The sequence below is a fragment of the Engraulis encrasicolus genome, chromosome 14 (genome assembly GCF_034702125.1).
Source record: "Engraulis encrasicolus isolate BLACKSEA-1 chromosome 14, IST_EnEncr_1.0, whole genome shotgun sequence".
Taxonomy (NCBI): domain Eukaryota; kingdom Metazoa; phylum Chordata; class Actinopteri; order Clupeiformes; family Engraulidae; genus Engraulis; species Engraulis encrasicolus.
Genome location: NC_085870.1, coordinates 30,001,895 through 30,024,394, shown reverse-complemented (window position 1 = coordinate 30,024,394; position 22,500 = coordinate 30,001,895). Strand labels below are relative to the sequence as shown.

General features: G+C 44.5%; 2 protein-coding genes across 2 annotated transcripts in view; both read right to left on the bottom strand.

Annotated features, from left to right (window-relative positions):
• Positions 1-5,439: 5,439 nt before the first annotated feature.
• On the bottom strand, positions 5,440-10,785 carry LOC134462383 (protein phosphatase 1 regulatory subunit 15B). The gene is made up of 2 exons (XM_063215383.1): positions 7,748-10,785; positions 5,440-5,877 (listed from the first exon to the last, which is right to left on the bottom strand). Exons 1-2 carry the CDS (start codon positions 9,800-9,802, stop codon positions 5,689-5,691), a joined length of 2,244 nt encoding a protein of 747 aa, XP_063071453.1. The 5' UTR covers positions 9,803-10,785; the 3' UTR covers positions 5,440-5,688.
• Positions 10,786-12,207: 1,422 nt separating this feature from the next.
• pik3c2b (phosphatidylinositol-4-phosphate 3-kinase, catalytic subunit type 2 beta) overlaps positions 12,208-22,500 on the bottom strand; it is a 71,131-nt gene continuing 60,838 nt past the window's right edge. Inside the window, exons 26-33 of the mRNA XM_063215382.1 lie at positions 22,296-22,405; positions 21,303-21,504; positions 20,333-20,457; positions 19,748-19,865; positions 17,979-18,066; positions 16,519-16,625; positions 15,426-15,554; positions 12,208-14,793 (exon numbers count right to left, since the gene is read on the bottom strand). Coding sequence (XP_063071452.1) covers positions 14,602-14,793; positions 15,426-15,554; positions 16,519-16,625; positions 17,979-18,066; positions 19,748-19,865; positions 20,333-20,457; positions 21,303-21,504; positions 22,296-22,405 — 1,071 coding nt within the window. The 3' untranslated portion in view covers positions 12,208-14,601. The remainder of the gene's footprint in view (positions 14,794-15,425; positions 15,555-16,518; positions 16,626-17,978; positions 18,067-19,747; positions 19,866-20,332; positions 20,458-21,302; positions 21,505-22,295; positions 22,406-22,500) is intronic.

The window sequence follows — 22,500 nt, the reverse complement described above, 5'->3', positions numbered from 1 at the left end:
AATGATATAATAATAAAAGAATGAAAAAAATGAATGTTTTGTTTTTCGCTGTGTGAAAATGGCAGGCCTTCCTTCTTCAGACGCTGGCGTTGCTCCTTTTCTCCAGAGACGTCAGTCCTGTCCAATGCTGTCCAGTCCTGTGACAAGTGGAGAGGAAGGAAGGCGAGGTCAGGCGTGCAGCCCAGGCTGGACACAGACACGGATGAGGCTGAGGATGGAGAGAGAGAGAGAGAGAGAGGGAGGGAGAGAGGGAGGGAGGGAGGATGACAACACAACAGGAGCAGGTTGGTCCAGTTCTTCCCGCGTTTGCCGGTTGCAAAGTGGGAGGAGTGGAGGCAGAAGCATCAGCCCAGGGGCTACCAAGTGTGTATATGTCAGTCGATGGGGGAAGCTGCACAATAACAATCCTCCTGTCCACGGGAAAAAAATTGATGGGTAAGGAAGGGGAAAGGGAGGGAGAGAGAGAGAGAGAGGGAGAGAGAGATATGGAGAGAGAGGAGGGGAGGGGTTGTTCAAGAGAGGAGCTGAAAATCACAGGGTATTTAAATGTCACGTGACACACCTTCCAAGCTGTCACTCACTGCCAAAGATGATGGGGAGGAGAGAGAGAGCAAGCGACAGAGAGAGGCAGAGAGAGAGATAGACAGAGAGCAGGAGAGCAAGAGAGAGAAAGAGAGGGGAAGAAGGAGAGAGAGGCAGAGCAGGAGGAAAGGAGTGTTTGCCAATGGATGGTGCAGGCAGGCAGCTCCATCACTGTCACAGCTGCTGCTTCTTTCATTGGAGAGAGGGGGATTGAGAGAGAGAGAGAGAGAGGGAGAGAGAGTGAAGGGGAGAGAGAGCTGTAATCTGCCACAGCCCACCCCCAGGCGTCTGGCCAGCCAATCACCTTCATGGATCCACCTAAGTCCCCTCCCCCTTCTTGGCTAAGGATTAACCCCCTGTTGGCCACACAGTGCTGCAGCTCCACACTCCTTTTCTGTTTTTTTCCCCCCTTTCTGGAGGACAATGGGCAGTCTGCTCAGTAGCCCCTCCATGGCACCTGTCCAGACATATATATCCATGGCACAAAATGTTATTTTTAGTTGCCTTATATTTCTACAGTTAATATTCTATCACACCGTTAAAACTAACTTATTGAATTGAAATGATGTTGCATTCATACTAGTTGAATAAAAATGCGTTAAAACTAACTTATTGAATTTAAATTATGTTGCATTCATACTAGTTGAATAAAAATGCATGAATAGAGCATATGGTGATGGGCTATTGCAGGGGTCAGGAACCTTTTTGGTGGAGAGAGCCATAAACGGCATTTTAAAAAAAATACATTTTCATGAGAGCCATACCATTTTAAAAACACTGAATACAATCAAATTCATGTATTTCAATTAAGCCCAACAATTTAGAGAGTAGGCCTACTGTCAACTTATTGCTTTTATTGTTAACAGGTAAGTATAGGATTGCCAACTGTCAACTTCATTATGTGGAGGTCTGTGAAAATTTTGTATTTCTTAGATGTAATTTCCTGCATTTTAACACTTTTTATCCTCCCTTGTCCCGTTTCAATTCAATATGGAACCCGTAATTTTATCTATAGGCTAAATACAGGACGATACCATATTTCAAGGCAACCCTAGATAAGTAAGAGCCATACCCAGTTCCCAAAAGAGCCACATGTGGCTCTAGAGCCATAGGTTCCTGACCCCTGGGCTATTGCTTCTCAATGATTAAGACGCATTATATATATTTTTATATCAGATGTCACTGGTCATAATTATTGTCATCAGCAAAACCATTATGCATGCTTTACATTTAAAGCATTGAGATATCAAAAACCATTAAGATTTTAACAGTATACTGTACACTGTATTTTAACGGTAACGGTATTAAGATGTACATTTTCCTTTAAGCCTTTGTCCTCGAAGGGACATAGATGACAGTGTGGGGTGCACGCGTGAGGGTGCACTTGACTGATAACTGAAGTGCATGCATAATTCATGAACATATTGTTCAACTCATGGTGCTAATGTATGTCACCCTTATTCTTTGCCAAAGTCATCTGTTACTGGGCGGTCTAGGACATAGACAGAGGAAGCACATTTCTAATCTCACCATAATATAATTATCTGCCAGACTGCCGTAGCCAAACAAAGGACTTCCTTTCTGTGATGAATTATTCAAAAGAAAGTGTGATAAACAATGTGCCATCAACAATGTGCTGTTTGACTTGCACTTCTGCTCTTACACTACCAGGGGCCGAATGCACATTTGTTGAAGCATCCGATACAAATGACTGCTGAAGTAACATTTAGCATAGGCCTATGTTCCATTTTGCACCTAAACAAACTATTGTTTGACCTTCTGGTTGCGACAGGCACAGGTGCTACCCTTGGTCATACTGCCCCCCTCTGGGAATATGGGAGACAAACACCTACACAAGGTAGGCCTACTGAGCAGTAGAAATGGTGACATTAGCTGCCTTGGCCCAAGAATTGTAACAACTGATTAACGGAAGATTAACAACAGCAACAGAATGTTGCAGAATATGTAAGTGTAAATATATTCAGGGGACAGACATTTTCCACAATCATTAGGCCTACACAAAGGGAAAACACAGGAACCGTCACAATAGCAAAATACCTGTAGTAACACGGTGCCCTCTAGTGGTAAAATAGGCATACTCAGAGACGTCTGGCTGTATGTCGGATCAGAGCTAAACAAAGTAAATAGGGTGGCGCTCGGTAAGGGTCATTACGCTTAGTCATCGACGTGGTGAGTAACAAATTACCATGACAAAGCTTTCAAATATCAGGAAATGATGCAAGTGCTCGAGCTACTTATGAAATGAAAAAGAAGGTAGGCTAGGCCTAGTTCACAAGTCAAATCGGTTTTGACTATTTCTTTTCATGCACTGGTCAGACAAAGAATTTGACATTGCGTTTCTTACTATCCGTGCAGACATAGACATACTTTAGGTATTCTACTACCAGCCTAGCCTAGGCCTACTCGGGGGGAAAAAAGGCTTGGATAGGGCAACTCACTCACCGTGACTTAATTTCTGTACACTGGAATAGCTTACATTCAGCATGGCCCGTGCAACCTCTCTTGAGTGGTCAGCGCGTGATCGAAGTTCTTAATCTCTCTGGCGTGATGATGATGATGATGATGATGGTCAATTTCCGGACATTCTCAGACATTATGCATTTATGTTAAAGTGCACCTATACGACTAGGCTAAATAAAACTGGCTATAATATATATTTTTTATGGAATATGAATAGGGCCTATACGAAAATGTTTGTTTGTGGGCCTTTGGCCTACTAGCAAATGAATGTAAACCCCTAACCTGATTTCAGATTGACATGAGATAATTGTGCCGTTTTGGTGCGCTGTAGTGATTTGACCGGTACATTGCATATAATAACTTGTGTAGTAGCCTGCAGGCCACAAATTCAGTGTCTTATAAAGTAGTAGGCCTACTGGTAGTGCATTATCTATTTTACATGGGCCTACTTTATTCTCAAGGCCTTGAAGCCACTTGAAGGTCACAGTCTTACTGTCAGAAATTCAGGTAGGCCTAATGCATCATGTGTGAGCTAGCCTACTAACTGCCAAATGTAAATTTTAAAGGCTTTACAAAATGTATGAATACAGAACAGCATTTTCCACATTTGTAACGTCGTGTTGCCTTACTATAGTGTTACTTCTCCTGAAATGGTTAGGCTGAGGCCTACCAGAGAAACCAGGCAGCAACAAGATCTTATTGGGTCAGCATGATCAAGTCAACGCCACCAGTTAAGTTGAACTCTTAACACATTCCAATTAAAGCAAACAAAAATAGCCTACTTGGATCTCATTCCCTAGGCCCAATGAGGTCATGGTGGCTCTGAACACTGATAAGCTTTAAAATCATGCATGCATGGGTATCCACAAATGAACAAAAGGTGAATAATAATTTTAAAAAACTGCCCTTGGAAAATAAAAATGTCTGAAGAGTAGGCTCTATATGTGCTTATGTTGGTCGAGCATCACAAACAGAAAATATTACTCAAATGCTGCACTAATACAGCTCAGATTGGAGCAAACAGAGATTGGGGAAAAAACAAAACACTTCACCAGAAAAGTTCCATTCATAATTTATTTGTATTAAATCAAGTCGATCAAGGACCAATCTCATTAGTCACAAAACCCCACACAAATGCAGTACAATACTCCTATATGTGGATATATGTATGTATATTTACATAAATATATGTACTTTGCACCTTTTGCATTTCTTTTCTTTTTTTTACAAAAATAAAACAATTGTTTTAATTATATTAGTTGTTCTGGCTGAAAAAAAAATCAAAAAAGGTTACTTTATGCTTTATACCATCAAGCATATGAAGATTTTCTCAACAAGCTTCCAAACCCATGCACCTATGTCTATGTGGCTGAGAAGCCCTGCCCTCCACCCACCCCACCCTCCTCCCAACACGTCCCAATACTGGTTCACTACATCACAGTGGGTTCCACAGAAATGTAAAAATGGGGGATATTCCAAAGACAGCACTTGGTTACTCACTCAGATAACCTACTGTTAAGTAAGTCACAACCTAAACAGGGGTGCATTTCTCGAAACCATACTTGCTAACTATGTTAGCTACTTTGTTGTTTGCAATGCAATTTCCCATCAGCAACTACCTAAGTTGTTAACTGGCTAACAACTACACTTTTGGGAAACGCACCCAAGAAGAGTTGCATGGCTTCATTCTGCTCGCAAAACAAAGCTTGCATTTGAAGACATTTACAACCATCTCTGAGTGATTATACTGTAGGCGGATAAGTGACCACTACTGCTTTGTGAGATAACCCCCTGGCTTACTCCATTGGTGCCGTGACAAAGACAGGTTCATGCATCAGTGCTCCTCTCCCCTCATCCATGAGTCTACACTCCTTTAACACAGTTAAATACAGACATGCTGTTTCGATACCAACAGACTAGCAAATACTGTCAAGTGGTCTGAAGTTACACGTGTCTGAATACATTTCACTACTGCCTAACCCCATACCCACCCTGTAGGACTGTTCTTTGGCTTTTTTTAATCTTCAAATCAATCCAAGTGTGAGTGAGTCATTTGAAAAGGGGAAAACAAAATGTCTGGGAGATTTCAAAGTTCACAATACAATTAATGTGAGACAAACTGATGATGCTTAAGTGCTTTTTACCTCTATTGGGAGATAATGAAACCTCTTGACATCTTTATTTCTCGCCTTTATTTGGACAGTTACTATGAGAGTTTGATTTGATATGAATCAGTCCCAGACTAAAGTGATGCTGCGATGGCCAGTTAAGTTCCATACCCTGCTGTGTAGTAAGGCTGGTGTCAATTGTGGTGAGGGATCGGGGGGTTCGTTAAAGGATACTGAAACAAAATCTGAAATCATTAAAAACAGGATCTGCACTGGAGCTAACAGAGGAGCTGCCCTGAGCTGTGAGTCTACAGCCCTTTTTAATCCTTTTTTTTTTTTCAAACACATACACCATTTCACCACTGTCACACCAACACCCTGAATTTACTCCACTGTTATTCCACTGTGTTCCAAAGATCACGACACAAACAGTAAACATCAGTCTGTATATCTGTCCACATTTAAAACGTCCAGAGAGGGAGAGGGAGGGGAGAAGTGGCGGGCCAGGCTGTGGGCCTCAGCTGAGTTGGAGCCTGCGGAGGACTTGGATCCGGAAATCGGGCGCCAGGCAGAAGGAGATGCTCTCCTCCACCTCCAGGACTCGCCGCTGGAATCGGCAGCGGTCGCGCGCGTACTCTTCCCATGGCCCGCGCCGGTCCTCGTCGCCGCTCGTATAGAACTCCTCCACCTCCTCGCAGAACCGCACCTGATAACACAGATTAAAGGGATTTTGATATCCACTAGCTCTTTGGTGTAGATGGGATAGCACAGCCGCAGACACAACTAGAAGTTAGCTGAACCCTCAACCCCGTTGCCATGACATTATCGAGAGTGTTCAGTACCAGATTAAGACCATTTTGGTAACACCCACCTAATAAAAGAGTCGCTGCATGAAAGGGTTGCATTAAACATGCACAATCCCACCATGACCGTCCATCAAATTAACCGTATTATTCAAAGCCCGTTTTAAAAAGGGGGTTTGCCATGTCAATGGGCTGCTTTTGGCAGTACAGCGAAGTGTCAATCCTGGCTTGAGAGTGAGAGACTTTCATTTGCCGAGCAACTTGTTTATGAGCTATTAGGGAACACTATGTAACCACAGGAAAAGGAATCCCTTGAAAGCCCATCCTCCTACAGCCCCCGTCCTCTGCTACAGCGACCGTGGAGTTGCGGTGATGAGCTATATTTGGCTGTAACTAGTGCAGGCAGCCATGCTGTTGCTGAGGTTTACATCATACATACAGCGGCCAGTCACACCCAGCAGTGGACCTGTGTTTTGGTCAGCCACACCCTCCATTGCATATTGTTACCACCACAACGTAATTATTTAAAGCGCTAAACCATTATTATCATCACCCTCCAATGCAGTCAAGCCAACAAATGTCTGGTGCACTTAACACCTCGTAATTATTACCGATCCTAGGAGAAGAGACTTACAACAGTGTTGAATACTTTGTCTGTCTGAGGTCTGTAGTGTGACTCAGCACGTGAGCAGTGTCTGTGTTTGGGCAAGATGTCAGACACCCAGCAGGTGATAGGTTAGATGGTGAGTAGTTATAAGGCCTTACTTAGTAAAGCACAGGGAAACCTGGACTGAGAAGTTTGGCTCCGACCCAGAACAAAGTATCCATTTCGAATTGCTGAAGCTCATGCATTAATGGCACATGCCGTGGAAGGAGGGGATTTGGGATATGTGGCATAAGGACCGTAGCTCAGGCTGCAGGCTCATTCAGTCAAAGTGAAACTAAAATGTCCCCATGTAGCACATAGTGCACAATGGCAAACTGAAAACGATACAATGGAGCAAAGTCTACACGTGTAGTGCACTGTAGAGAATGGTTGAACAATTCAACACAGAGATACAGTAAGGTGTGCAAATCATTTCCCCAAACTCACGTGATGTCCTCTGCCGACCTTGTGCTAGATGCATTTCAAAGAAAAAGCCTTTTGGCAAATGAGGACATTTGTCTACATTTCAAAATGTGTTTGACAACATAAATCCAGATGAATCAAGTGTGTGTTGTTAATGTCTAATAGAACTGACTTAATCCATGTTGTCAACGAGGGAGGAGGACGGAGGAAAGGAAGCAAGTTTGGGGGAATGATTTGCAGTCAATAGGTGTCCATTGCTGGTGCTGAATTCCCCCCTCACCTAAGGTAACTCAGCTTATGGCAGGGCAGAGTGCTGGTGGACTACATAGCAAAGTGACAGTCAAGAAAATCTAAGTTTGTCAAGAAGTCAAGAAACCATCTAATACTCTCTCCCTCACTTTCCTCACTTCAAAGCAGGGCAGAGCACTAAGGGACATCATAGCAATGGTACGCAAGACATTGGAACTAGCAGCCAACACATGCGTGTGTGGAAGTGCACAACATTGTGCGAATATTGTTGACTAGTTCATTGTTTACTTCCTGGTAGTTTCCTCTCACCTTCCCACTTGCAGCAGGGCAGAGCACTACCGGACTATGTAGCAATGGTAGGCAAGAAAATGGAACTCCTAGCCTACACAAGCACTGTAGTGCACAGTGTAGTGAACAGTTGACTAGAACCAGTACTTAGTGTGTTACACTCTCACCTTCCTCAGCTTCCCGCAGGGCAGAGCACTGGTGGAGGGGGGCGCCACCACCGGTGGCATCTCGTCTCCGAAGCCGCTGTCCTGGCGCTCCTCGGCCTGCTCCCTCTGGTAGCGTGGCACGGAAGAGGCGCAGGAGGACGCCTTGCTGGGGCGGACGACCGGCGCGGTCACTGTGGGAGAGCTGGTCCTGAGGGTGGCCTGGAAGTTGAAGGGGTTGTAGGGGTCGGCCGAGCAGCTGAAGGAGTCCCACAGCTTCAAGCTCTCCGTGCAGTCTTCCCCGTCGTCACCGCTCCAGGAGCTGGAGGAGGAAGGGGACGAGGACAGGGGGGTGGCCGAGACGGGGGGCGAGCAGGACAGGGCAGGCGAGGTGGACAGGGGGCAGGTGGCGATGAGCGAGGCGGGGGGAGAGTCTGAGATGGGAAGGGGGTGAGAGCTGCTGCTACTGCTACTACTACAGGAGGCGGCTGACGCTGTGCAAAGGGAGGCGGTGAAGTTGCGTGGGTTGTAAGGGTCTCTGTTTTGGCACAGGGAGTTCCACAGACGCTCCGTTTCGGCGTCAAACTCCTCTACGCCCGACTGCTCGCCATAGTCCTCATCATCACTGACATCTTCATCCTCGCTGCCATCACTGTCAGACAGGCAGGACGAGCCCTCACTGTTGAAACCATCATCGTCATCTTCCTCCTCCTCACCATCCTCCTCCTCCTCTTCCTCACCATCCTCATCGGAGTCTTCCCCTGACGAGCTGTCATCACTGCAGGGGCTGCCCATGATGTAGGCAATGGCCTTGTTCGTACACGAGGTCACCTGAGACGACCCCGGCACCTCACCAACCTCCTCATCCTCTTCCCCCTGCTCCTCTTGCCATGCGGACACCTCTGGCTGCTCCGAGTCAGTGCGGTCCTGCTCCTGGCTCTCCTCACACTCCTCCTCTTTCTCCTCTGGTTCAGGGCCCTGGGTACCGCTCTGCTCTTGGTGTTCTGGCTGCTGGGTCCTCTCCAGCTGGTCTGGGGAGGGAGAGCTGTGTTGTGCCCTGCTGTCCGACTCCGACACAGACTGCTCCTCTCCAGCCCTCCTCATAGCAGGGAGCCTGGAAAACGACAGTTCCTCTTCCAGACTAGAGTAGCCATTGTCCTGTTCGGGGGTTAGAAGAATAAACTCGCTTCTGGCACAGGCAGCAACACTAATGTCTCCGAGGAGGCTAACAGAACTCGCCTGCTCGTTTAACTGCTGCTTGCTCGACAACGATACCGGCCGGAGCATGTGAAGGCCCTCATTCTCTGAGTCTGCTTTGTGGCAGCAGTGTCCAGCGCTTTCGCCGTGCTTTGAGCTCCTGTCATCGCAATGTACAAAAAGCCCGGTTGGCTTGGCAACACTGGCTATTGTAGTTCGCTCAGCTGCTAGATGACAAAGGCTGCCGCTGTCAAGGGTAGCATCGCTCGTGCCTGCCACCACGCCCGCTTCTCTGCTCCAAGACACCACCGACACACATCTGTGGGCGCCCTCGGATGCTGCCGTTCCACGGCCCAGCAAACTATTCGGCGCGTGTTTCACTTCCTGAGTTGAGACTACGTTCAGCATGAAAAACTGACTAAGAAAGTTCCTTGCTGATGACAGGTAACCACTCGTGACTTGTGGCGTCCCTTTATCGACGATGCTTTGAATACCTATCTCGGAGAGGCTGTCTGCTGTCAGCCAGGTCATCCCGCCGACCTGGACAGCTGAGTGCAGACCGCTGCTGTCCACACCAGCACAGTCTAGGACCTGAGGTTGCCTATTTGACAATGCGTCTTCCAGTCGTGTTACTTTGTGTCCAAAATCGAGTTGCTGTTCTAAACTTTCAGGGTCCCACAGCTGAGTGTGTGCCTGAGGTGCTGACAGCGAGTTACCGGGTAAGTATCGCTGCATGAGGGACCAGGCAGGCCGCGACACAAACGACAGCATGTCCATCCACGACCTATCGGTATTCTCGTGTCTGAGTGACGCGACCCCGCCACCAGGCAAGGGGGAGGTAGTCTTCCTCCTTGAATAATGTTCTGGATCCATATTAAACATGGTCAAATTTGATCCTTGGCAAAAAGGTGTATTTATTTAAACTGAAATGGTGTCTTCCATTAGCCTATGTGAAACTTTCCTGCTGGGCACTTGAACGTGCCATATGGAAACTAGAGCTAGTAGCTAACGTTAGCTGACTGTGCAGAATAAATAGGTCGTGCAAATGGTGAACGAACTGCAGCCACCACAGTACATACAACTTATAATACTAGTTGCTGCTGCTGCTCGTCAGAACAATTCAGTGACTCTGTCTTGAATGATACTTCATAAGAATAACCAAACTGCTGTCAGCTACCTGGGGCTAGCTGATACATTAGCTACTTCTAAGGTAAAGGGTTAGCTAGCAAGTTGATGACTATTAACGTTCCTTCGAACTTCGTAGATAACTCAATCTGGTGCAGATGATAAATTACTGATACGATTAAATACTGTCCAAAGGTGACTTGAGATGCACCACTTGTTTCTCCAAAAATCTCAGATCCATGTTCTTACTGTTCATCACACCGGTTCACGTTAGCTCTCCAAGTCAAGCCATAGTGCATATCGGCGTCCATGTTGTCCGCGGTCGCGGGATTCACTCCGATGGCATTTTGATGAACATTTACAGACTTCTTTCGGGTTGTGAACTTTCCAGTGATAGGTGCCAGATACGATGAATAACTACTCGTAGACGTACAGCAGAATTCCAAGTAAAATACTGAAAACTCTGCCATTTTAAACTATGAAATCCAATCCCGGCGTAAGAAAACCCTTTGACGGTTGTGACGTTGGTTTAGCTTAAGCTACAATAAAACGCGGTCTTTTCCTGATCTCACTCCGAATATCAACGACAAAACAAACGTTTCCAATTCAGTGTCACCGTATAATATCAATCACGATTTCGTTAACGTATCTGGCAAACGCTCACTGCCTGCTTCCTTGTTCTTTCTGGATATAAGCTAATACGCTAGTCCGTACGATTCTCAGCCGCCGACCGAGTGAGAGATTTCATCAGAAATATTTAGGGACCGTGTCTAAATTCCTATCCTGCGTACTTAGGGACCGTCTGCAAGGCGTGTAGCCCACAGGGCACGTGGCAAATACATGCACGGCACGCAGCTTATATTATATAATAGGCTACTAAAGCAATGTAATGAAATGCAGTAACAACACCAGAAACACATATCTCTATATTATTTTGTTATTATTTAAGCTTGCAACAGCAGGCTTATGCAACGCTCTGCTGGTCTTGATTTTCCATTTTAAAGGAAGTGCTTAGAAAGTGCTTGGGAAAATCAGATTGGTACTGCAGCCAATTGTAGCCTACAGAACACAGGTCCATGGGTCTGGGTCAGGTTTCATGCAAGTTCAAATGTGGCACTCCTCGCAGCAATATTATAACTCATGTCAGCATTGCTGGTACTGTAAATGCAACAGTTGCTAAATAAGTGGCAGCCCAGACATGTGTCATTTGACAATCTCCTAGTCTTTGTAGTAAAGCTATAGCCTATTGTTGGATGTAAATGCATTGCCATAATAAATATGGTCTGACAATTGTCTAAATATTACTTACCTAGTTTAAAGGAACAGTACACCTCATTTCACAAAATTGCTCATACTGTATCTGTAATTAAGTCCCAATAAAATATGAGAACATGTTTTTGTGTGTGTCTAGCCTGTTTGCATGGCCTATACAGCCAAATTCAGCATAGCAATGCAAGTCTATGGGAGCAAACAAAAGATCATCAAATGTACTTATTAACTACTTTAAAATTAATGTAAAATTCACTGAGTGCACCGAGTGCACCCTTCCCAGTGCTTAATTTGTCAAGCAGGAGGTCCCGGAGCACAGAGGATGGGTGGCTCCCCCAGGAGGGGGGTGGGTTGGGGGTATGGGTCTGTGATGTCTTTCCCTGAGGTTCCATCCAAGGTTCCGGAGCTCTCGTCTGAGGTTCCGGAGCTAGCTCCCCCTCAAATTAAGCACTGCCCCTTCCTGTAATCACTTGAGGTTTGATGCATATGCTCCCATTTACTAGTGATTATGCCAATAATTCTGATACCAATACACAAGTAGGCTACTGAAAACACCGAGAAGAAAATTATATGCACATTCATGCTTGGAAATACTGCAGATAAGTGAAAATCAAAAAGGGTGGACTGTTCCAAGTCATTTGTCACTCAGAAATTTGGCTGCTGAAAATTTGAATAGAAGGAGTAGCATAAAATGTCAGATGCATGCCATAAATGTCTACTGAATTTCTCATCCAAATTGCGAGTTATGAAAAGCCAGCCAGCTGTGTTCAAATTCCCCTTAAAAGAGAAAATGACTTGATGACATTACAAAAGTAAAGACGATGAACTAACATAAGGACATTCGTGTTGGTGGAAAAGCTTATATACCAGCAGTCAACAAGAACCAGGCACAATTTAATTCAAGTGTATTTTTAATTATTTAGTGCAAATAATATTACAAAACATGGTGAAATTAAAAATGCAAAATTCCTGGTTTAAAGTCTAAAAGTAGGGATTTATTATAGGAAGAACTTTCATTTTATCACATGGAAATGGTTAATTATTTGTCACTAATTCATAACACTTTAAAATCCACTCACATCAAAGGTATACATTCTTGTGCCCCTTCTTCACTCAATGACATGCCACGGCTTGTCAACTCGTCAGGGCTGAAACCCTTAACTCATTACTCCATTCGCCCACTGCAACACCACACACATTCAGGCAAATGAAGAAAAAAGAGAAACTTGGCCACATAAACAGGCCTAGTCTTCTAGCGGTCAAGTCATGACGCCTGCCAGCTGATAAACAGGACAGCCTGACAGAAAAAAAACAAATAAAAAACTGTAGCCTATGCAAAAACCTTTAGTGCTTTAATGGGACTTGATTTATTTGAAGTCTGTTGTTATGTAATGATCTGGATAGACCGGTTTTGTTTTCTGCTTAGGGGAACTGGTGTTATAATGCTGAGAACTGAGGATCATGTTAAATATGAGGATGGTATTGCAGGCATCAGCCTCTGGTGGTGCTACACATTACGAGTGACATGTAAGTCAAAAAATAAATTGTGCATTCTCAACACTGTATCTCTTCATTCATTTATCGTGAGGAGTAGATACCGTACATACTGGGAGAGTGGTTTACTGGCTTAGTAGGACTTCGCAAAGAGCAGTTGGAGCCACGGGGCGTTCTCAAAGCCAAAGAAACATTCACACAACTAAGCTCACGTACACGGGCAGGCAAACATATACATTGCAAGATCATGTCTACAATCTCCGCACTATTAAAATCTAAAAGCAAAGTCAAAAGCAACATAAGCAACAATCAAAATGATGTTTCACTCCATAGCTTGAGGCAAATAAATAATATAAAATGTTTTGATAAATCAAAACAACATGTGAGGACAATTTAAACTGCTGAACAATTACGAGCCAGTGACACAGTATCTACTTTTGGCAGGTTCTGCTGCATGCAAAAAAACAACAACAGGAAATTCACTGTTGTAGCATTTTGGAAGCATCTAATTTACCAAGTGGAAAAATTTTGAAACTGACTTTTCATCTTCTGATCTTCATGATCTCGGTATATTAAGCCTGGTCCTCTATAATCAAAATAGCAACACCTTGTTTACTACTGATTACACCAAGACCACGAGACCCTACGAAAATGACACCATTGAAATAAGCTAATTGTCTCCTGTATTAGAAACTGTTAAGGAAATCGAAGTTGGCAATTGATAACTACCACCTGTCTCCATTTAGTGGCATTCAATGGCAAAATAATTATGCTTACAGTTACGTGCCGTTTACAAACAAGACAAGTTAACTAAAGCCACAAAATGTGCCCAGTTTTACAGTAACAAAAGCAATCACCTTCTCTTTCAGATCACTTTGACCCGACTAACAGAGAAAGGATTATATTATTATAATATACACCATAGGCTACAACACAACCCAGCTCAACACAACTGAGCAAAAGAAAATCATAAATGATTTATTTAGAAAAAAATGGCATAACTTTAAAAAAAATCCCTTTTAAAATTTCTTGACACAGCAGAGCAGGGCGGCACAAACTCTAAAGCAGTAAAGCGATAATAGCGGACTTTACAGGGAACTCTTGGTTTTTTTTCAGACACTGGTGAATGGCAGTTTCTTGGAAGATTTTGCAAGCGACAGTTCCTCTGAAGTTTTTCACTGAAGTTCTTCCTCTGAGGCGTCATTAAGGGTGCCAAGGCAAAACAAACTGAGGTTTCCCTCCAGCTCTGCAGCCAGTGGTCAGATTCAGATATCATTGAGTTCACCGTGTTCCCCCCCCCCCCAATCCCCATTCTGCACTTTGTCATACCACTTACAGTATATTCAGAGATGGCAGTTCATCAAGAGCCATCCCCATCTGGCGTCTCAGTCCCGTACACACAGAGTCCGAAGACGGTAACACACACACACATGTTGTGCCCCCCCTAGGAGGGAAAATTATCCACCTCTGAGCCATGGGCTTCTTTTGGCAGCTCACCAGCAACTCATGAGCAACGCACTGTGCGCGCGCACACACACACACACACACACACACACACACACACACACACACACACACACACACACACACACACACACACACACACACACACACACACACACACACACACACACACACACACACACCTTCCCTTCATCTAACTCCCATTTTTACCAGACCCGAATATAGATGCAAATTGAAACACTCACCCCCCACCCCACCCCCCAAACCCAATCCACCCCAACCCGACACCTCTGCAGCCGGCTGCTGTCCTCTTTTCCCATATGCTCAGCTCAACGGCTGGTTTCAGGTGCCCCTGTACCCAGCTGGTGCCAGTCGACCCAGTGCTGGCCGGGCTCCAGGCTCTTGAGCGGGATAAAGGCCTCCCCAAGCTGGGTGCTCTCCCAGAAGGCCCCCTCGCTCAGCACGCGCAGGTGGATCACCCTCTGGTGCAGGTCCCCCCGCGGGATCGCGTCGTACACCAGCTGTTGAGAGCATAGTAGGGAGAGAGAAGAAAAGGAGCTGAGTACCAAGGTCAACTGAGGTCATCCTGCACCGTCTACCACTCAGGGCTCAAACTTGTGACCTTCCAGTTGCAACTACAGTACCATTGCAATCAACGCATTTCAGCCTAAGGCACCTGCAAAAAATGCCTGCTGAATGCCTACGCCGCAATATACCCAATTCTCGTGAGCATACAGGGGTTCTATGGGTTGTCTTTTGCTGTACACTTCCAATTAAGTGGTCCTATACAGACTGCCCACTGTTGTGATTAATGGGTGGCCTCATACTGATAGCCTGGTAGGTACCAGGGCTCTGAACTAGATTATTTTTCCAGTTGGTTTGTTCTAAACAGAAATGGAATTTTAACATTTCCAGTTTTGTGTTCCACCATTAAATTGACGTTCCTGAACTGGTTGGAAAAAAAAAAAAGATCCCTGTCAGATGTTTAACAAATGGCTATAAAATGATGTCTCACCAGGTTAAACCAAACATAATACTATTAAAACGTTAATTAACTGAATAAAATAATATGTTCAATTTTAAAAAGAGAATTTAAATGAATGGATTTAAAGAAAACAGACAGGGGAATAAGTACGTCACGGTATTGGCTTACCATCTCGTTGTATGTGGGGTTGCAGGTGCGTCGAGCGGCCTTGGTCTTCCTCTTGCTAGTCTTCTGGGGGTCGGGTAGGAGGTAGAGTTTAACGTAGGGGTCCGGGTCTGTGCCGTCCTGAAGCGATTGCTGTTTGCAGGGAAAGTACAGAGTGCAGCCAAGATCAATCACACACTTCATGATGATTTAGGTTAATGTCATGTCATGCTCATCTGTCAATATCATTGACTTGAATATTAGGGGTACTGTGGTTCTGTAGAACTCCATTCAACTGCTTTAAAGCAATCGCGACTGAACTGCGAGGATTCCTCCGCCCTAAATATCTGCATTCGGATGGTGGTTGCGTTTGACTTTCAATCAAAAGAATTCTAAAAGAATTCTAACTGTCAATCAAGTCAGCTAATTGGTCATTTAAACAATTTAAATTGCTCTCTGAAATAATGGGTCAGCCCAAAAATAATATTAGGTTTGGCTTGTTTGAAACGGTTAGGAAACTACTGTTTGTCCGAAATAGAGTAGACTCGGCACGAATTAGCAAGGAGACGCATTGGCTCAAGTCTCCCATAGAGATGAATGGGAATCTACGATTTTCTTCCGGTTTCCGGGTCTAGTCCCACCCCCAGCCGTTGCTTCACTACAGAATAGAACCTAACCCTAGCGTCGATGGTCAATATACTACAGACCACCAACTCATCCTAGCGTCCTAGCCAATCTATTGAACTGTACATTAAGTGTAAACTGCTCATCATTCACTATATATGGTATAAAGTGCACATTAGGCCTACAGGATGTATTAAATTGTTTTGATCCCTACAAAGTGCACTAGTCTACGTAGATAGGTTTCCCCTTTAGAAACATTTGCGCTGTGAGGAGGGGCAAGATGCTAAGAAGCCAAACACGAGAGTGGATTTTTGAGTGGCAGCAGTTTTCAAATAATCAGAAGTTGCAGAGGGATCCTCAGTTGCAAGAGCAGACAGGAATGTTTGCATACAAGAAACCTATGTATATGGTGAATGATATTTCCGGTTCCAAGACGTGAATGACTATATTTTGGTAGTGTATATGTTTTGGATAATGTTGCAGTGTTACTTACCAAGCCCCGGATGTGCATGACCATTATGAAGAGCTTGTTGCTCTTGAAAGATATGGAGAGCTTCACCTCCCCAGCAACTTTGCCAGGCTCTGGACTCCATGAGAAATCTGCAAAATGAAGAGGATAGGTGTTAATGAAACAGATGTAAGTTGATAAAATGTGTTACTTAAAAGGGAATAACTGCCTGTGCATTTGTGTGCAGGGTTCCCACAGATTTCAAATTCAAGCACTTTTCAAGCACCTTCAAGGACCAAATTTTCCGTTTTCAAGCACCTGTAATAGGTCACGGGAAGGGGGTGTGGGGGTCCCCCCACCCAGAAATTGTTGTGTTTTTAAGATGCAATTTTCTGTATTCTAATCAATTTTAGTCGAATGGCAAATTCAATCTGACATCTCACTACCTCAGATTTTTGATGTACCTGAACAATTTATTTCTATTATTTGGCTTACTGAGTTTGACTTGACACAAATTTCAAGCAAGACTTAATTGAAATTCAAGCATTTTCAAGGAATTCAAGCACCAGTGGGAACCCTGTGTGTGTGTGCGTGTGTGTGTGTGTGTGTGTGTGTGTGTGTGTGTGTGTGTGTGTGTGTGTGTGTAAGCCAAATTTGGATTGTGCCATGATAAATGTATATCTGTCAATCCAAATAAAGAAGTAATGTGTGTGTGTGTGTATATATATATATTTGTGTGTGTGTGTGTGTGTGTGCGTGCGTGCGTGCGTGTGTAATATTGGTATGTAGGCCCTTGCATGTAAATAAGGAGGTACAGTACATTGGTGAAATGAAGACCAAGATGGATGAAGCCAACTAAGGGGAACATGGTTGGAACACGCATCCAGGGTCCCAGAGGACACCACCAGTATCTGCATGAGCGAACTCGGCAGCCCTGTGCTGTCATCAATCATTTACCAGCCATGGCTTTAAATAGGACCCGACATGCACATCCATGATAAAGTCATACTGTACAGTATATGGTCTTACCCCTCTAATGTGTAACCAGAAACCATTCATGGACATGTGACACATCCTAAAAGGAAGGGCTCTCGTGAGATATGGATCTGGCGGGCTATTGGTGGCCAGGCTGGGGTGCATTTCTCGAAACCATAGTTGCTCACTACATTAGCTACTTTGTTGTTTGCAATGCAATTTCCCATTGGCAACTACCCAAGTTGCTAACTGGCTAACAACTATGTTGTCGAGAAACGTGACCCTGGTTTATTGCAGAGGATTAGTATGATGCAGAGCAGGGTGAATGGCATCTTGTTGTGGACTCTGCTCCCTACCCTACCCACCCACCTGATACTCTGACTGATGACTTGCCAAGTCGACCTGGCTGCCCTTTGCACTGAGAACTACTCATCGACACGAGTCATACAGACGTGCATAGGCACACACATGCACATACATGCACGCACAGCACACATACACGCACGCACGCACACACTTTATTTCCTTACCTCCTGTTTTCGTGTGGAGTGTGTTGACCACGGTTCCTGGTTTCTCGTCCCGTTGGAGGGGATGGAAGAAGGTGTATACCAGGTCACACTACACAGACACGGACACATGAAAACATAGATTACATGACCTCACAAAAGACATTAAGAGACAGGCCTGTGTTCTGTAATATGAAAACTGAAAGGCCTAAGTTACAGAGAACACATTTCCTATGTTACAGTCTTTTCTACAATCAACACCACATGTTCAGAGCGGAAGCGAGAAATAAATGAATTTAACACTAAAGCTGACAATGAATTTGACTTGCATAAAGGTACAAAATGATTCGAAGATTAAGCGAAATGTAGTTCTTGTCTGAAACACTAGGGGATGGTAAAGGACATGATAAACCAAGGCCAGCAGTTGGATTGCTTTCTACATGCAACCATCCAGAGGCTTTTAAAAGCACTTTTACTGCTAGAATTGTCCATGACTATTGCTTCATTGGTTCACAATAACATTCCCACTGCTTATACAAGCCAGTTTTGATTTTGCACAAACGTCTACAAAACCCAAATCAGCAACCCCTTGTCGTGTTAATCTTCTGCTGCCTCTGTATAAAGTTATCATTAACTGGCACTACTGAGCAACGATCACTACTGGGTTCAGCTGGGCGTGTCTGTTCGCTCAGCCTGGCCATGGGCAGTAGTGTATATTGCACGGCGTCCAGCTCTCCACGGGGCCGGCACGTTCTCAAACACTCCTGTGTGTATGCTCAACACATGTCCTCTTCCCAGAAGACACTGGCCAGACTCCAACGGCCCACTCAAACTGAAACAGGTAGTAGTGGATAGTAGCTGCTGAGTCGCTCTGTCCAGTCCACCCACACTCAGAGCAGAAGCGGACACTCCCTTCGCTATCAGCTAGAGATAGAGTGTACAGCCGCTCTCTGCTGTCAAAGCGAAAGTATACAGTACAGTTCACACGCCAGATCATATGCAACGTCACTGCTGTCACATGGATATATAAGCTATAAATGTGATTCATGTGGATGGGTTTGGTAACTGGTTTGTAAAACGAAATACACTGACAAACATTTATGTTCTGTCAGCATTTGGCTTTGTGCATGGATAGAGCATTTGTGCATTAAGAACAGAATGTTGTGGTTTTCTTAATCCAGCTGCACGCTCACAACACTATACTTTCATTTCAGAGGTGAGTGACAGGTTGCTTCACCAAAACACGTCAGGTGGCAATGTCACACAACTTATAAGCATGTACACATATTTCCCTCTATAAGAGTACAGAAACTCTCCCTGTATTCCAGGAATCTAAGGAACGAGAGAACCAGTGTACAGTACTATACACTATACACAACATCATGGCTTCCTTTATTTTCCTTCACAGCATTAGGGCTTCTCTCCTGTACAACTGTAACATACATATGAATATGACTAGCAGAATAGTTTGTGCACTACCCCTTTGCAGAGGAGACATTTGGTGCAGGCTGCTACAAGCCTTTGTGAACTGTCTGCAGCTAAAAGGTAACACAAATCAGAGTTTGTTTAACGGAGATGAGACAGGCCAGACAGAAAATACAACAAAACTTGGGTTAGTTCTCGTTCAAGAATAGGGAAATAAACAATTCAGACATTCAGGCAACACAGTAAATGCTGAGATCTTTGACAAGTGTGCTCAACTCCATGAGTGTGTGAAAACAGGTTGGGTAGCAAAAAGGTTGCACTCTCAAACACAAATATTCTGATGATCTATTTGGGACGCTGCCTCCTACCTGTGCAACTTCGGGGGCCGCATGTATCAGGTGCCACACGTAGCCATTCAGCTCGTCTTTCCTCCGGTCAGCCATGGCCTCGCCACGGGATCGACCAATCACAAACCGGCTGGGGAAGCTGAAATTGGAAACAGGGGCAATACATCAGTTAATCCCATAACAAATTGATTTCCACACTGATGTTTACTGTTGTTTTTATTTAATATTAGAATTCTGAAAGATGACATTGATAGTATATGCCTGAACCAGTCATGGACCTGTACTTTATACCGTACATTTTACAATCCACATCACTGCAGTTCATCATTATTCTTCCTAGGTGTGCACATCAAGTCATAACATTGCAGTAAATCACTATTTCCTATTCAGTTGCATCTAAAAAAGGCGACATGATCAGACATTTCCGTGGTGTTCATTATTGAGCATTTCAATTACAGATTCAAATGTTATGTATACGGTGTAATGATTGAAGGCTCGATTTTGTGTCCTTTTGAATAATCTCCAATGGTGCAGGGCTAGACCAACTCATCAGGCAAAATATTTCCTCTAGTCTAGTTTTCTACGCTAGGGGTGTGTTTTCCTCACCTGGGTAGTTTGGAAGAGGGGAAGATGAGGCGTAGTTTAGTGTGGAGCTCGTGGAACTCCTCAAAGCTCCTCTGCACCAGTGTGGAGCCCTGCTGACCCTCACGCTCCACCTTCACCACGTACGTCTGCACGAGCCGGTACATGACGCAAACACAGTGTTGGAACACACACATATGTACGCCCCCCCACACACATACACGAGCACACGCACACACGCACACACACACACACAAATACATTTCAATCCAGATGCAATAATTTTGGCACACAAACATACAAAAAATATTTAAATTCATGTGTATGCTCAGCACAGATCTATGATCAAAAAAATGTCCTTTCAAATATTTTTCCGCCTAATTTATTCAGTCACTTGATCTTAATTACCACCAAAGCCAGGTAGATGTCCTGATTACTGAAATCACACATGGTGCGACCATAGGTAAAAGACATATATGGCACAAGTACACTTCCTGAAGATACAAAATCCATGAATGAACAGCCAAGTCCTCAATAAGATCTGTAGAGTGAAGTTTCTCTCAATTTGAGAACTTGTTTGGAAACTTGTGTTAAAATGACCAATTCCAATTTGTGTGAATCATATGCAATAAAAACAGTGCATCATAAACGGATACAAACATTATAAACAATCGACTGGACAAAACATTATTTACATCCTACAGCTCGAGATTTAATTGTCCTGTCAAACATTTGCTCCAGCCAAATCAGCCCCTATTAGCCTGGTCGATGTGTTTAAGATGTGTTTTAAAGGTGCACTGTGTATTTTTTTTTACTTTCCAGAAGTCATCCTTCCAATTCACAAATATTACCTTTTTCATGAATACTTAGCATCTTGCAACTAGTTGCAATACCTATGCTGGCCACCATCTTACACAGTGCACCTTTACAGTAAGAGCACACAGGGCAAAGGGAAAAGGAGTGCAGTGCAGTGCAGTGCAGTGCAGCCTCTTACATAGCCTTTGTTGGGGCTGTAGGTCTTCATGTGCTGGCAGACAAACAGGTTGCGGATGGCGCCGTCGCTCTTGAGGGTGTAGACCCGCGGGGCGAAGGACAGGACCGGCCGCTCCTCGGAGGAGGCGAACTTCATCTGGGCCAGGTTGTGGATGAAGAAGTTCAGCTTGGTGGCCACACTCCCCAGGCTGGACTCAATCAACCTGTTTGGACACAAACAAAACTTAGCATTCACCTGGAGCGCATCAACACAGCTCTCTACTTGAAGTAGAAGTGTGTGTCAGAGAGAATGTTGATGTCGATACAGACAATAGATTCTGAAAAAAATGTTGATGTGTTTAAAATCCAAATTTAAAATTGGCATGCACATTTCTTCAGCCTTTCATAATCTCTGATTGAACAGCCAAATCCCCAGTCAGATCTGTATTGCTCAATCTCTCAGAATTTGAGAAGTTGTTTGTGTGTGGAGACAACCAATTGAGCCTAATCCAAGTTCCAATTTGTATGAATCAAATATGCACTACAAAGTGGGGGTGACAAAAATATGACAAAACATTACAGCAGATGGGACAAAGCCTTCCAATTTTCCAAGAGCCATGTTTTGAGAAGGAAGACAATGTCTGAATGAAGTCTCAGTTATTGGACACCACAAGGAGTGCATGGGTGACTGAGGTAATGACAAGTTGTTTGTGTGTTTCCAGATAAACAAATCACATGGCAAGTGAGTCGTGGGTGGTCAAAACCCATCATACAGTTGCTGTTTGTGTGTGTGTATGTTTGTGTATGTTTGTGTATGTGTGCGTGTGCGTGTGCGGTGTTGGAGGCTAAAATGGTGAAGTAAATGGTGAAATCGACCTTAGACTCATGAGGCCGCTGAGTGGCTCTGTGAGTGTGCGTGAGTGTACTTGAGTGAACTTGAGTGTGCGTGTGTGTGCTCTGTGAGTGTGCGTGTGTGCGCGTGTGTGTGTGCGCGTGCGCGTGCGTGCAGGCTAACCTTGTGAAGTACATGGTGGCATCAGCCTCTGACTCGTGCGGCCTTAGGGCATCCCAGACATACTTCAGATCCTCCAGGTCTGACAACTCCGGGATACCACACGACAGCATCTGCAGAGGACAGAGAAACACACACCCCAAGACATCAGCACTCTCAGGGACGCCCACCAACTGTAACATCACATCTGGATCTCGTGAATGTGTGT

What these genes read in the sequence shown, in the direction of transcription:
- LOC134462383 (XM_063215383.1), bottom strand. Translation starts at nt 9,802, where the DNA reads ATGTTTAATATGGATCCAGAACATTATTCAAGGAGGAAGACTACCTCC. An exon ending in CCTGCGGGAAGCTGAGGAAG is followed by an intron (nt 5,878 to 7,747) that starts GTGAGAGTGTAA and finishes CTGTGTTATCAG; the next exon opens with GTGCGGTTCTGCGAGGAGGT.